This window comes from Anopheles arabiensis, chromosome 2 (assembly GCF_016920715.1).
Source record: "Anopheles arabiensis isolate DONGOLA chromosome 2, AaraD3, whole genome shotgun sequence".
In the NCBI taxonomy this organism is placed as follows: Eukaryota; Metazoa; Arthropoda; class Insecta; order Diptera; family Culicidae; genus Anopheles; species Anopheles arabiensis.
In genome coordinates this window covers 37,682,764-37,699,171 of record NC_053517.1, presented here as the reverse complement: position 1 = coordinate 37,699,171, position 16,408 = coordinate 37,682,764, and the positions used below count along the sequence as shown (strand labels likewise).

The 16,408-nt window shown below is 48.2% G+C and overlaps 2 protein-coding genes across 2 annotated transcripts; both read right to left on the bottom strand.

The window, feature by feature from the left end:
* Nucleotides 1–966: 966 nt before the first annotated feature.
* LOC120895870 (zinc metalloproteinase-disintegrin-like NaMP) lies at nucleotides 967–6,804 on the bottom strand. Its single transcript, XM_040299566.1, has 2 exons — nucleotides 5,677–6,804; nucleotides 967–4,446 (listed from the first exon to the last, which is right to left on the bottom strand). The coding sequence occupies exons 1-2, from the start codon at nucleotides 5,825–5,827 to the stop codon at nucleotides 1,346–1,348; spliced, it is 3,252 nt and encodes a 1,083-aa protein (XP_040155500.1). The 5' UTR covers nucleotides 5,828–6,804; the 3' UTR covers nucleotides 967–1,345.
* A 6,934-nt stretch (nucleotides 6,805–13,738) lies between these two features.
* On the bottom strand, nucleotides 13,739–16,367 carry LOC120895362 (facilitated trehalose transporter Tret1-like). The gene is made up of 2 exons (XM_040298660.1): nucleotides 16,163–16,367; nucleotides 13,739–16,082 (listed from the first exon to the last, which is right to left on the bottom strand). The coding sequence occupies exons 1-2, from the start codon at nucleotides 16,200–16,202 to the stop codon at nucleotides 14,740–14,742; spliced, it is 1,383 nt and encodes a 460-aa protein (XP_040154594.1). The 5' UTR covers nucleotides 16,203–16,367; the 3' UTR covers nucleotides 13,739–14,739.
* Nucleotides 16,368–16,408: the final 41 nt, after the last annotated feature.

Genomic DNA, 16,408 nt, shown 5'->3' with positions numbered 1-16,408 from the left:
ATCTGATTCAAATGACGTTTGGTTCAGTTTCGAATATGTCCGTTGATGGCTGTTGTAGCATGTAATGCTGTCTTTTCTCTAATTTCTTTTTTTTTTCTCTGTAGTTTCCAGATAATACAATAAATAATATGCAACATACAATATGTGAAAATCAGCAAACAACGAAACAAAATTATAATAAAATGTTTTTGCTCGTTAAAAAGTTAAATTACAATTGGCTGAGGCATTTACAGGGTTTCTCACTTCCGGATCTTTTCCGAATCGTTGTTATTCGTTGTTCCTCTATTACATGACAGGAATAATTCCGCAATTTATCTGTCATTGGCTTCATTTGACAGAAAAATCCGCTTCGCTAATGCAATAACATGCTCGGAATTGCGGAATGGATTTTTATGTAAAATTTATTATTCTATTTAAAATAATAAATTTATGTCGAAGGAGTTGTTTTTGAAAGACAATTTCAGATCTGCTTTATGTACTTCTTTCTAAAAAGCAACACCTTTTTACACCTTGACTGTGGAATTTTCCTTCTTGGCAGAATCTACATTGGTCTAGAGCAGTGGTATTCAACCATTTTCCTAATGCAGCCTTTCCTATTACCATTCGGATACCTACATCATTCGGATTCTGCGGAATCCTTTCTCGAATGTTAAATCGGGCACAAGTCTGGTTAAGAAAGAATCTAGACAGGGTCCCACAGTTTTGGGACCAAATTAAAAACCCTGTAAACTCATGCCCGAATCGCTCGTGCTGAACTAAACGGTGAAAAAAGCATGTTATCATCAGGTGTTGTGTAGAGCGTCACGTAAATTAAGCAAATTTTTGAAATAATTAAAAAATACCTCTTATCGCTCATTTCTGTAAATCATATCTCTATTTCAACACAATCCGTAAGGCTATGAATGAAAACCTTATTTTTGTTTCTATTTCTTTCAAAATCTCTTGATTACAATGAAGCACCAATTCTTTTAATGACTAGAAAAGAGATTTTTTCATTTTTTATTGATCGTTTGTGCATACTGATGCTCTTACAATGCTACCAATCTTATTCGCTAAAAATTGCTTTATCTATCAACAGTCTAACAATTACCGACGGACGGACGGACGAACGAGTCGTGTTGCCACCAGCTGGCAATAAATATGCAGTCTACGTGTGGTTTAAAATCCAACATCCACAACCACTTCAAAGTTAATACTCATTCACTTTTCAACACAGTTCTCTCAAGACGCTGCTCGTCCAAAGAAAAAAAAACTAGACAATACCATTCACAATACTGCTCGTGTTCGATATGGTTCATTCACAATACTGCACGTGCAGAAACGTGCTCGGTGCGCCCAAAGCTCGCTATCGTCGGGCACCAATTTCCGCCAGATTAAGCTTTGCCTTTAGCGCTGCCACGTTGCTCCCTCCGGCGGGCCCTTTAGCAGGACCGGGGGCGCCAGCAGTTGGTTTTACCTTGCCGGTGCTGCTACCGTTACCGGCAGTCGACGGTGTGCTCGGTAGCAGCCGCGGGCCCGGAGTCGCGGGCGCAACGCGCGGCAACGGGCGTGGAATGACGATCGGTTTCGGAGTGGACGGTGGTTTGGTCGGTTTGCTCACCGGCTCTGGTGCTTCCTCGTCCACATCCGGCAACCGTTCGATTGAGTCAAAGTCGCTGATCGTGTACTGGCGGGGCAGCTTCGGGAGCAATCGGGCCGGCGCCGGCCGCTCGTCGCTCTTGGACCGCTGGTTCTGGAAGGTGTGCATGCGGTCCGTCTGCTTCAGCTCCTGCAGCACCGTGCTGAAGCTGCTCCCTTCCGCGGGCGGCGTGTCAGGCGTGCTGGCGGTGGTCGGTTTGTGCGTTTCGGCCGTCACGAGCGGATGCTCGGAGGAGGTGGCACTTTCCACGCTATAAGAGCGCTCTTGCAGCAGCCGCCTGCGGAATGCTTCGGCGGTGTCGACCACGTGCGCGTTGTGCAGGAACGGGGAATCGATCAGCTTGTCCGCGATCGTCACCTTGCCATCTTTGCTGATGTTCACGTTGATGAAGCATTGCGGTTGCTTTGGTTCGGGCAGGGGCGGTGGTGGCGGAACGGGCGGGCGTCGCACCTCGTTAGCGCCGTTTCGCTCCCCGCTCGCTTTGCTGCTCAGGGCGGCCGGCGGCACGACGGCGGTCGGTGACGCCGGTGGCACCACAATGTGGCCGTACTTCCGCTCCCGGAAGCGTTTGAGCACGACGCGTAGCTGCGCCATCACCAGCGTGCGCTTGACAATTAGCGTAACAAAGCTAACGATCATCAGGATGCCACCGACCGTGAGCGTGGGCACGAGCACCTTCAGCAGCACGTCCGGCATACTGTTGCCCGACCGGCCCGCCGGTCCGCTGTCGATCGATCCACCATCGCCCGGGCCGTCACAGAACGGTGGCGCAAAGCCTGGCTCACAGTGGCAGTGGCCCTCGCTGTTGCACACACCCCGCCCGTTGCAGTCGGCCGGACACTCGTCCCCGATGTCCTGCTCCTCCTGCAGCCGGCTGATGGCGACACACTGCTGGCCGAAGCACATGCGCCCCGCACCGCACTTGGTACCGTCCGGCACGAGGCCCGGATTGACCACCTCCAGCCCGAGATCCACGATGACCGCATTGCAGATCGTCGTGCGCACCGTGCCGCGCGGCCCGTAATGCTGGAACTTGGTCGCGGTGCGCTTGGCGTACGCCTCCACGCCAAACTCGAGCTTCTCGCTTTGGTGCGTACAGTGCAGCAGGCCGCAGTGCATATCGTGCACGGCGCACGGTTCGTACCCATCGCCCTGCGCGAGATCGTTGCCACAGTTGCCAAACACCGTGCCGTTCACGTTCGCCTCGTAGCAAACCTCCAGCCCCGACCGGGCCGTCGGTCCCCATAGCCTGCGACACTGGCGGTCGCGCGTGTTGCACTCACCCCGATAGCAGTACGCATCGCCGCTCCCGCACGGGCTCGTGTCGCGCACAAAGACGTCCTTCGGGCACAGCTCGCTCGCGCCATCGCAGTACTCGGGCAGATCGCACTCCCCGCCCGCCTCTCGGCAGACGCTGCCCGCCCGCTTCGGCTGGCAGGTGGCCAGATCGCAGCAGCTGCCCGTCGCACACGTGGCGTTCGCGCGCAGCTGGCAGGTGCGCGCATCGCAGCACCCATTGTCGCACCGGTCCCGCCGGCCACAGTCACACTGTTCGCCCGGCTCGAGCAGCCCGTTCCCGCACACTGCGCGCACCAGCAGCCGGCCCGGCTTGTTCTTCAGGCAGGCGGCCAAACCGCGCTTGAGCGAGAGGCGGAAATCCTCCACGCTGCAGTCGCTCCACCGGTTCGGGATGTCGGTCGAGTCGCTCAGCTTCGCCTCCATGATGCACGGTCCCACGCCCGGGCAGCGCGATCCGCTGCACTCCTCCGTGTCGTGATCGACGTTAAAGTTGTGGCCCAGCTCGTGCGCGACCGTGGTCGCGAGCGGCGTCACGACAAAGTTCTCCACCACCGCAATGCCGCCCGAACCGGCCGCACTGCACATCGAGCCGAGCTCGGCCTTCCCGATCACGCCGTCCGGGAAGCGGACCGCCGTCAGCAGGTGCGCATTGTCGTTCGGGATCTGGCGCAGCAGCCGCTCCCGCCGGTACGCCAGAAAGCTCGTCAGCGTCTGCTTCGAGTCGGTCGAGATGACGATGTTGTCGCGCGTGTTCCACAGCACCACCCCGACCAGCAGGATGTAGATGTTGAGCGGGCGGTACAGCTCGTTCAGCACGTTCACCACCGACAGGCAGTGCTGGTGGACGCGCTGCACGTTCGAGCTAAACTTCAGGAACAGCGTCCGATCGACGACCAGCACCAGCTCGACGAACAGCGAGTCGGCATCCTCGCGGTAGCCGGTGGAAAAGGCCGGCTGCTGGCTGTTGGGGGGGCGTGACCCGCCCGCCTCTTCGTTCGCCAGCTCGTTGTCCTGGACGTCCCGCTTGTACCGGCGTCGGTACAGCAGGTGCGTGTTGTTGTGATACTCGATCAGGTAGGTTTCGTTGCGCTCGTAGATCACGCCGTCGATCGAACCGCTGCAGGTGGAGATGGCAACACGCGATCCGGGCCGCTCCCGGACGGTTCCTTCGTAATGGCACAGCTCCACCGACTGCCGGTCAAGCCGTTCGACGATGTCCTGGCCCTCGGGCGACTGGTGCACGAACGTGTACTCCTCCGGGATGATGTTTTCGTTCAGCGTGAGGTCGAGTGTCATCGTCTCGCCCTGCATGCCGTACTGGATGGTCAGTCGCTCTCGGTGCGGTCCTCGGCGGGGGTTTCCCGTGTGCCGGGAGCCGTTGGACCCGTTGCCACCCTCATCAGCCTCATCATCGTCCAGCGAGGATGAGCGGAGGGCTCGTTTCGTGCGGGGGCAGTGATATGTTGGGAAAATCCTGTCGTGCAGCTCGAACTGTTCGCCCGGCAATCCTGATTGTCGAAAAACAAAATGAAACGACAAGGAAAAGCCATTAGAATACGTGGAATTGGTTGCATAATCCGGGGGTTTGATTATTCATGCAGTGGAATTGGTGGAATTTCCCATCGGTTCAACGATTCCGCTAATGGGCATGCAACAGGTGCAGTAGCGTTGCTGGCGGTGGCATGTAAAACCCCATGCAAGGAGAGCAAGGCCTGCTTGCGCGGATCGAAGCCTCGACATTGATTTTACGCGCCACTAACCGGTACAGCAAGCAGCCCAATGTCAAAGGCCCACCACGTGCACTGCTCTTTTGCGCGCGCTCACTCGAGCGCCCGTGCTCACGGGAAGGAGAGAAAAAAGAGTGAGAGACAGAGCGAGCGCGCGCACGAGTTTCATTGCTCCATGCGTTTGGCTGGCGCTGTACGCGCGAATAACGCGATGCGGCGGAATCTTTAGCGCGAACGGAAGCGAATACGTGAGAATATGAATGAATCACATTTGCGTGGAGACAGTGCTCACATACACGCCCCGGGGGGAATGGCAACAGTCAACGTACCACCACCCCCGGATGCGCCGTCCCGTCCTGGAGCAGTGCGGGAGCGGACAACACACGAGACAAAGCTATCCATTTTCGCTAGTGCTCGCGGGGACCCGCAAACGATGGGGACGCACGCGGCTGTGTGTATAAATAATCGAAACGAACGGAAGCACCCAAGACGCTCGCTGTCTGATGGGCAAGAGCGGTGTGCTAGTTCGCGTCTCCCTACCCAGCCCCCGCAGCAAAAAGTAAAAACCGGAATCTTTGGTGAATCATCAACGGCTAAAGGAAAGAGCCAGCATTGCTGGAGTAGCAGACGCGTAACATGTGTGCGGAGATCGTTTGCCGATGGGAATAAGGCATGACTGTCTTTTTTTTAGCAAACTCTTGAACGTTTTCTTGCTTCGTGGAATCTGTGGTGAGATGTGCATTGAATAAACAAAACTATAAAAAACAAGCGACACAACGCGAAGGCTTTTGCTTCTACAGCGTGTCGCATTCATCCATGTGATACTGCCGCAATTAATGTATAAATGCTTCCGCCGATCAAGATCGAGCGAGCGTTACGAATCCTCCAAAATATCACCGGAACCATTCGTCGGCATGGTTTCACCGCACTGAACGACGGGAAGCAACCGCACATTGAACTTCAAGGAGCGCCTCTTTGAAGGTGAACCGAAGCGTCCAATTTTCACCTTACCTTCCGTAAATGGGCGATCGTTTCCCGGCACCGTTCGGTGCAGATCTAAGGCACTGCTGCTGCTGCTGCTGCTGCGTGCGTCTATCACAGCCGTCACTATCACGGTGCGCCATGCCAGCGCCAGCAGAACGATGAGTAATGGGTTGAGCATTTTCCTCTCGAGATGTCCGTCGCTCGATCGTCGGACACTCCTCCGGATGCTCCGGTGCAGCTGCACGCACGTTGAGTGCTCTTCTCAAGTGGTGGTGACCTGTGCCACTCGTCGCGTGCACTTCCGTAGCGCGGTACGCCACTCCCAAGGCCGCAGACAAACGGTTACGCTGCGCGGCGCATCGAACGAAATCGGTGCGCGTGTATCGTTTTACAAATGTCACCCCAAACCTCACGTACCACGTATCGTTTTGGTGCGGTAAGATAAACGGGCGGGGGGAAAACCCGGCACTTCCTCGTTCAGCGTTTTCACGAATGCAGCCGAAAAACACACTTCACAAACATGGAATGAGGAACAGTTGTCGTGGTCGCTGCTGCTTGGCTCGATGATGAGGTAGCGTTGATGATCGTCTTTGGTTTTGTTCGTCTCGTTGTACCGATTGTGGCCCCGAAATTCCACCGCTCTTTTCACAAAACCACTGAAGCACTGATAATTTCTAAACACATGCTGGCAACCGGAAACCGCCAAAAATGATCCCACCAACTGGGATGGGAACAAAAAGGACACGACGATTGATAATCGCAAAACGGTTGCGGATCATGTGGCCATGCTGCTCGGCTTACAATGTGATAACCCGCCACTCAACGTAGCACCAAACACGATGTCTTCACATTTGATTTTTTACTATTTGAATTAAAAAAAAAACAAACACAAACACAAACGACACACACACGACGATTTAGAAAACAAAAAAACTCAAAATGGCACACTTTTTTGTTGCGATGCTTTTGTATGTTTACATGTACGTGACGGTGGCGATGAGGAGTACGAGTTGATTTGTGCCACTGTTTGCAACGGCCGGAGCCACCAGCCTGCTGTTCGCCGGAATGCCCGTACCGAAAACCCGCACCGACGCGTCCTGCGCGCTACACGGTCAAAATGTTTCTGAGGCGGCAATCTTTGGCGTCGTTCGGTGTCATAGGCAACGGTTAGAGCGTGTGTATGCGCGCGCTTCAACAGCGACTTCGTTTCCACTGGGCATGGGGAACACAGGTTCGTCGGTGGACATATGGAGGGAATTATTTTGAAGTAACTTGACGAAACATGTTGAAAGAGTTACCAGTGCATTTTGCTAGGTTATTTGGTTGCATTTCTTCGAAAATTTTATGTTTCTTTTTTATATTTTGTATAGCTAATTATTAAACTACTCAATATTCTTCGTTTTAATTATAAAAAAACTACTTTTTCTCAAAAATATATTGTGTTATGTTATTATTAATTAGTCCAGATTATGAATCCAGAGTCCAGAGTTATGTTATTAATTAGTCCAGATCGTTTCTCTCAACTTGCAAAACTTTCAATAAATTTTACTACCTTTATTTATTTCAATTTCACTATTGCCACATTAAAATGTTGATGTGTTTGTTTGATGATATAGCTAATAAAATTATAATAAGTGTTATTTTTCTTCTTCTTCTTCTTCTTCTTCTTCTTCCTTTTCTTATTCTTTTTCCTTTTCTTCTTTTTTTCTTCTTCTTTTTCTTCTTCTTATTATTATACTTCTTCTTCTTATTATAATTTTACTTCTTCTTCTTCTTCTTCTTCTTCTTTCTTCTTCTTCTTCTTCTTCTTCTTCTTTTTCTTTTACACAACAACCGTTGTCGGAAGAGGCCTGTCTAAGCCACAAATAAGCTTGGCGCAGCTCAGTGACTAATTGATTATCCATAGCAGGATAGTCATTCCTACGTATGGAGGCCTGGCCTGGTTAAGTCGTCGACTGTGTTAAGACAGATTTTTTACTAAAGAAATATTTAACTAACTTGCATTCATTTCAATGTTTTGACTGTCATCATTACAAAGACGAATGCAAAATTTGCAGAAAAATATGCAAGGTGTTATTTAAACTGTTGTATGTCCCCGTACACACTCAATGTGCATTCCAAAGCCAGTTCTCCCTCCACACCGAAGTGGTTACACATGCTGTGGTAGTGAGAGAAGCCATGATTTGCTTGTATCGGCTCTTGATATGCGAACTACCGACGATTATTGTGGCGGTATTTTACCCTATCGATGGATTAACCCTCCTTCACAAACACACGCTTACTCCCTCTCAACATTATGTTTCGAGTGTTAGTCATGCGAATGAGTCATGAATGTTTACGTCGGAAGGGGTCGTACCTTCGGAATGACCCCTCATAACGGAATTGCCAAACTTTCGTTGGCAGCTTGACCAGTTCCGAACTCACCTTCTGCATGTAGGTCATACCGGGGAGTAGTAGTCAGGTGTAATGCCGGCCGGGTTTGAATGATTATGTTAAACAATATTCACGAAAGGGGTTAGCTCCCGTAATGGAAGGGGTGTTTGTATAATAAATCGTATTTTACATTGAGTAAGAGCGTATGAGTAAGCAATCATCTACGATTGCATCGCCAAGTAGTGAATTGCTGCGAAGCGATGTTCGACAATCTGAAGCGACGTGAAGCTTTGATGCTAACCAGATTGATTGCACTAGAAGCGTTTTATCGCGAGAAAAAGAACTTAATTTTAACGTTCTTCGTTAGACGGGATGTTGGCTACACACTTGAACGCTGCAATTGAAGAAATGTAACATGATCACACATCTGCTTGTTTCAAAATGATCATCCGTTGCTGTTTTCCAAAGATTGATTATTTTTATAACAAAAACAGTGTACAAACTGTGACACAAATGGCGTGGTAATTTTGCTTTTTAAAGCTAAACAACACCGGTCTCGTAGTACAGTCGTCAACTCGTACGACTTAACAACATGCCCGTCATGGGTTCAATCCCCAAAACAGACCGTGCCGCCATACGTAGGATTGACTATCCTGCGAATCAATTAGTCACTGAAAGCCAAGCCCACAAGTGGGTACAGGCAGGCCTTGACCGACATCGGTTGTTGAGCCAAAGAAGAAGAAGAAGAAAGCTAAACAACACACGCGAAAGCTGCATTGATGTTAATTTGCCAAAACTAGACGTCCTTGAAATGTAATTATCATCTTCCTCCTCAATTAATGAAAGCTTGTGTTTGAGCGATTCGTGTGGCAGGAACAGGTTCATGAAATTGATTATTTTTCTTATAATTTAACCAATGTTTCGTAGTTTATATTTTGTTATGTATCCGTATGCATGAATTAAAACGATTTTTAAAAGGATTGTATCACTAGCTGACCAACATTTTTTTTATTTTTTAACATTAAATTGATATCATTTAACGTTTCTAACTTGTAATATTAATTGTACTTACGAATTGAAAGTATGACCAGTAGTCCACAAAAAATCTTTAATTTGTTCATACCAACGAATAATATTAGCTTTGAATTCAGTTTCACAATAGTTATGTGTTTCAGGATAATATTGGAGAATGCTGAAACTGCCGTAGTATGCATGTCGTGGGTTCAAGCCTCATTTAAACTGTCCCCCCGTAGGAAGGACCTACTATACGTTAGTTGGTACCGCGTGGTACTTAATAAGTCTCTAAAGCCTGTATAGGCTGGCATGACCGCGTAGGTCGTTACGCCAATAGTAAGATTAAGGGGTATGTGCAGTGCTGCAAAATGTCACCATCAATATCACAAAAAAAACTGAGTGAATCAAAAACCTTGTCAGCGTCACGTACTCAATTGCGATTATCACAGGTGAAATTCTCAAGTGGTTGTAACGAGTGATATGATTGCTGACAATTTGGGAATAAACTTTTAGTCAATCACTGTTATGAAATTTTCTGGACCAGGAGCAGCACTGTAAAATATCACTGTTTCAGTCACCAACGCTCATGACTGAAACGAACCTCAAATCAGCTCACGTACACAAGTGCGATGATCAGACGCAAGATGAACATAGTCGTTGTGACGTGTGACCAGATTGGTGACATTGCAGCAACCACCTCTTGGTCGGTCACTTTGACGTGACTTTGTTTGTATGTGATCAATTTCGAAATGTCAATGGTTCTATCACCAGCACTCGTGATTGAAATGAAATTCATTTCGGTTCACGTACACATGTGCGATGATCAGGGGTAAGACGCACATGGTCGTTGTGACGTCTGATCTGATTGGTGATATTTTGGTAACCAACTCCTGGTCAATCAGTTTGTCGTGATTTTTTGGTATCTTATTATCGCGATAGACTTAGAACATACGTGGCGCGGGCGAGTGGTGTTTTATTAACCATGTGCATATTATTAGAAGCAGTAGTCGGTTCTGCTAGCTGGTTAAATGATCCCGCATCCTACAGATATTGCCAGACTTAGTTTGCTGATCCAAACGTTTATGTATGAACTCTCGTAAGCAGTGCACATGCAATGATGCCGCGAGCGTTGCCTTTCTGCGAAAAATTCACAAACCTGCGACAATCACGGTTGCCTTTGATTTAGTTCTAAAACTGAGAAGTTGCTTTAGAACAAAGAGCTCGCAAAAAATTGTCGCGGAAGATTTTGTGGGTCGTCTAGAAGCAGTGTGACAGAAGGTAGCCCAATTTTGCAAACAGAGCTACTTGCCTCGCGCAATAGTTCTGCTGCACCAAATAGAATCAAATTATCCAGTTTGTTTTAACTGGATTAATACCAAACTAAAAGAAAAATAAAATTGAGCACAATTCAACTTTTTTTTATTGTTTTTTAACAAAAAACAAGCAGGTTGACTGGGTATACTGAGCTACTTTGATCTACTCGGTGTCAAATTTATCAATGCAATTCATCGCGAAATTGTCGCAAAAACGTTGTCGCTTTAAGTTTATTTAATCGGTTACGGGTTTCAATCATAATATGCCATTCTATTAAGTCACTAATATTAAGATGTGTCGTACAAATTTGGAAATTAAAAAACTGGCTATGAGCAGCCTGGTCTCCATAAACATTGGGCTTGGAGAACGATTGTTGTTGATGTGTGTTTAATATTTACATTTCAAGAGGCATAGCAAGCGGAAAACAATTTGGTTTGTTATTCGAAGCTAGGAGATAAAATTTCAAACGGTTCGTGTTTCATACCATTTAACATATCAGCAAGTCAAACCACACGTAGAATGGGATCGAAGTAACGGCTTCATATTTTGGAGCCATGCACCAGCGTTGGATGCTGGAGTCATACTTAGCACTCATACTTAATTCATGGTAAGTTCTGCTTCTTTCTTTCACTCGATTGGTTGATAAACATTATTATTTGCTATTTTTAGGAATGGTTTATAATGTAATAAGCTCGAGCGAAGTTTTTCCAGCTTAGTTAGATTGCGTCTCAACAGCTTCTACTGTGTGATGTAGCTGTTTCTCCGAGTGTTGCCGGTTTTAAAGGATACCCGCTCGCTGTCGATTACTAACCAACGCTGGATGTATACAGGAGTGCATTGCCACGATTACGACGGTGCAGGCCATTTGACGTGCTGGCTGATTCGCTGACCGATCCAGTTTTTACTACCACATTTGCTCGCTTTGATGTCACCATGCTGTTGCATGCCATCGCCGAGATAAGCATCTACTTGGCTGTGAATCCACTGGATTCGATATCGCGTATAATGAACCCAAAACATTACCGACGCTGAGCATTATAACATTTACCGTGGCGTGCAGCGGATCCTATAGAACTACAGGACGCTCCCGGAAATATTTCCCATCCTGACAATGAATGAGCTGTTCGTAGTGTTGCACATAGTGCATTGTGCTAGCACTTTTCGCACAGTTTGGTCTACGAGAAAGGTGCCCTTTTTGTGCTCTTGACGTGCTTTGCGCTTTGAGTTTTTGAGCCCTGCCCGCTCTTTGAGCACTTGAGGTTTGGTCTCCATTTTTTTCCACGTCCATGTAAAACTTTCCGCACAGTCGCGTACTTTAATCGCTGTGTTGTAATGCGCGCATAATATGATGTGCTGTGCGCATAATATGATGTGCTGTGCGCATGATGCGCCGTTTCCAGCGTTTCGAAATGCAGGCGTTTCAGGTCACAGAAGTGTTCACGGGCTATGCCGGCAAGCTGGTGAACAAAGAGAACATTATCAAGGTTTACACCATGCTCATGAACGGATAACTCGACCAACTGACGGAGATTGCCTTTTACATGGTCGGTCCGATCGAGAATTTTGGCAAAATGAAGTAAAGCGTCTGGCCAAGGAACTGGCCTAAGAATCCGGTCGAGCTCCTCGGATGTGAACTCACTTCAGCGACACCTCCTCATTCACTGTGTTGTTAGTGTAATAATTTTAACTGAATCGGCGATATTCTTAGCATACGAGGCGAGTAATTTGTTAGTTTCTCCATAGTGCAAATATAAAAAGATGTTTTGTAGATGGATGAAAAGGTGGATAGTTTTTGTTTTATATCCTGGTTTTATTATTTTCATATCCGAAAGCACTAACTCTAGACAAAGCCACCACCAAATTCCAGCACCTTTCATAATCCACCTTTGCCGCAATTGACACCGCGCACGGGTACGGATTTTCTAACGGGCACGGCATGCTGATACCTAGCGTCTATCCACTGCAACCAACAACAGTCCGTGTATCCGCCCCCGGAGATCACCATTAACATAGGATTCCCGTTACCATCGAACAGCGTAAAATTGGTCATCTGGACAAGATACTCAGGTAATGTCCGCTAAAAGTCTAACTGAATCTTCCTTCCTTTCTTCCAAATCGCCTCAAATCCCAGTGCCAGCTATTTGTGGGTCTAAAGTGTTTTTCTAGAGTAATTAATAAATACTTTATGAAGCGGTAATCCTTGCATGTGCACTGATTACGAGAGTTCATACATAAACGTTTGTATCAGCAATCTGAGTCTGGCAATATCTGTAGGATGCGGGATCATTTAACCAGCTAGCAGAACCGACTACTGCTTCTAATAATATGCACATGGTTAATAAAACACCACTCGCCCGTGCCACGTATGTTCTAAGTCTATCGCGATAATAAGATACCAAAAATCACGACAAACTGATTGACCAGGAGTTGGTTACCAAAATATCACCAATCAGATCAGACGTCACAACGACCATGTGCGTCTTACCCCTGATCATCGCACATGTGTACGTGAACCGAAATGAATTTCATTTCAATCACGAGTGCTGGTGATAGAACCAGTGACATTTCGAAATTGATCACATACAAACAAAGTCACGTCAAAGTGACCGACCAAGAGGGGTTGCTGCAATGTCACCAATCTGGTCACACGTCACAACGACTATGTTCATCTTGCGTCTGATCATCGCACTTGTGTACGTGAGCTGATTTGAGGTTCGTTTCAGTCATGAGCGTTGGTGACTGAAACAGTGATATTTGGCAGCACTGCACACAGCCAGCAATAGTCATGATTATGCTTATGCGGGCATTAAGCTAAGCTTGTCAGTCAGAGTATCTCGTTGGACTCAAGAATTTACATGTCGTGTTCAGCATGTCATGGCGCACTTTTATTGACTATCAGCAATGAGCATCAAGCTACCACGGATATGTTCAATGTTTTCGTTGGTGAAAACCTCGTGATACTCATGACATTTTGCAGCACTGGGTATGTGTTCAGGACCAGTATTCAGTTTCGAGATGAATTCCATTAGCGGTATATGTTTAGAATCCATTCCAAGATTGGGCAATCGGTTACTAGGAATTGTGTTTTGCAACAATGAATGGACAAATTAACAATTGTTCTTTAAATATTATTAATAATTGTGTAAAGTTCGGTGATATGTTGCTACCAAAGCGCCAAGATGCTGTGAAAAATAATTCATTTCAGCCTATAAATGTACGGGAAGACCATCCGAATGTACTACGTCTTCAGTGTTGTAAGATTTATTATGTAATTAACTTCCAAAATGTATTGACAACTATTGATACATAATCAACCCTCATGATAATTTAAAAACAAAGGAAGAAAGTCTCACATTAGTAAATAAAACAAAAGCCATTGTAGTATTCTTATTCTTATTATTCATTTACATTGTGTTGATCGGTGATGGAAAACAAAGAATCATTTACATTGCTTATTCATTGATTCTTCTCTACACCCGCCTCTCAAAAGGTCATTTCTCCTGCGTTAGGACAAAGGATGCAATTCAAACGTTCAGCACAAAACGACGCACAAAAGAAAGAGGATCAAAGGCCCTCTGCCTGCGTTTTCAATTAGGTATAAACAGGAAGTGCATTCTCTCATTCGGGACTGTTATAAACTATTAATCAGAGCAACCGTAACGGTCGCTTTCAAGACAGACAGTCAAATCAATTAGAACAGTTGTCACTGGATCGCGCATTATCAGCATATTATTACTGTACGCCAGATGTCATTCCGCATCGCTGCAGCTGCTATCAGCCGATTAAGAATGCTTTACGGATGCATCTACAAACGTCTTATCAGACAAGCGGTTTGCAGGCGAGATGGCGCGCGCACACTCACGCAATCACAAGCACGTGGAAGCCCCAACAATGCATCAACAACGCCTCAACCCTTGCGTAATGTTTACCAGCACACACTGCATTCCTCCGAAAGGATGCCATGCAACATGGCGGTAGTAGCCGCGGCCTCTTTCACCTGCACACCTAATGCACACATCACGTTCTCGCATTATCACACCAACGTTTTGGGGACGAACCCCTGCGCCCGCCCAAAACCCCGCCAACCGAAGAGGGGAGCCAAATGACGAGTCGGTGGCAGAAAACAAACAAACCGCTCGAAGCACACACCAGCACAACATTGTCTTCCCGCGGACGGGGTGACGACGCTATGTCCACAAGCGTTTGTAGTCCGGTACAGTGTGTGGCATTGTTTTCATAACGAACCGAGAAGGGAAAACAGCGTAGTACTTATCAGTGCGCTCGTTGCGCCCTACAAACACGCCCCGCAATGTCAATGTGAAGCACACATCTGCGGGGCGGGTGGACACCGTTGTACAGCGATTTCATAACCGCATCACCTTGGTACCGCTAAGCTGCTGCTGAATCTCGACCAGCTTCAAGCCGCGCGTTTCCAGCACGATCCTCCAGCAGAACGTCCCGGCCGCGACACAGATGCCGGCCAGCATCCAGAACGCCCAATCCAGCCCAGCCGCCTGGATAAGCGCGGTGATTAGCTGCAGAATGGCGTAATCGAACAACACCGGAGCCGAGCACGCACAGTGTCACGCCGATCGGCTTCAGCTCGTGGGCGAAGATCTCCATCACAATAGCCCATGCAACCGGTCCAAAGCCGGCGTTATAGATGGCTACGAAGCCCACCAGCGACGTGAGTGGCAGCCAGCGGATAGGTCTCACCGGTACGGCGTACCGGTTCAGCGTGAAGTACGCACCGAGCGTTGCCAGTGCGATCGCCAGCCCGATCGACGATGCGAGAAGCATTGGACGGCGACCGGTACGATCGATAAAGAACGGTGTAATGCAGCTGGACAGGAATTGTAACACACCCAGCACAGCTGTGCCGTAGATGGGTCCGAGCGAAGCGTTCGATTCGACAAACAGTACCTCACTGTTCGCCAGGATAACGTCGATGCCGGAACACTGTTGAAACAAGACCAATCCGAAGCTGATCAGCAGTGCCTTACGGTTTCCGGCGTGCACGAACAGGTGCTTCAAATGATGAACCGTTCGTGCTGGTGTACCATCATCCGCGTCACGCCTTCTGACGTACTCCCTTATCTCGTCCAGCTCGCACTGCACCTCATCGGCGTGACGAGCTCCCCGCAGGAACATGAGCGCTTCCACTGCACGTTGCCCATGTCCACACTGTACGAGGTAGTGGGGCGTTTCGGGCATGTACAGAAACAGTGTACCGAACAGGATCGGCACTGCGCAACAGATCGCCTGCAGGGCAAGGTAGCTGACAAACGGTCCCGCACAGTACACGATCAACACGCCGAGCGTTGTACCGATCTGGATAAAGCACCCAAGCGCACCGCGGTATCGATCGCTGGCGACTTCTCCGATGTAGAGCGTCACCGCCAGCAGTACGTACCCGTTTGCCATTCCGATGATTGTGCGGGCCACAATCAGCAGCGATACCGAGCCAACGATCATCAGCATTAGCCAGGCGGGAATGTATAGGACACTACTGAGTAGCAGTGCAATCCGTGGTCCTTTGTGTTTCGTAATCCAGCACGCCAGCAATGGACCGGCCAGACCGCCAATAGTTAGTGCCGCTTCGGACAACGTCCGATCGTACTCGGTTAGCACCGCACCGAACGGATTGTCGCGTAGGGTAGGTTCGGTTAGCTTCTGGAACACTGGGGACGGCCACGCTATACCACAGCCAAGTGAAACGGTGGCAAGATTTGCTACGGAACGGAACACGTACACAGCGATCGTTGGTTGATGTAATTCATTCATTCTTTTCAAGACTAAAAAACATGCTTACCTGCTGCTCCAGCCAGCAATTCGCAGTACCGCCAATGCATGATACCACCGGGAGCGACGGAATCAGTCACACTGAAAATACACTCTATAGCGGAAGCAAAGTTCAGCAGCTGCCGAGAGAATGGCGGTTTTATAAGGCATGACGCGTACCGGAAGTGGGTACGGCGGTGCGCAGAACAAACACTGTACAGATTGCACAAACTAGCTAACATGAGTGGAGAAGTGGTGCGACAAGTTTGTGGCAATG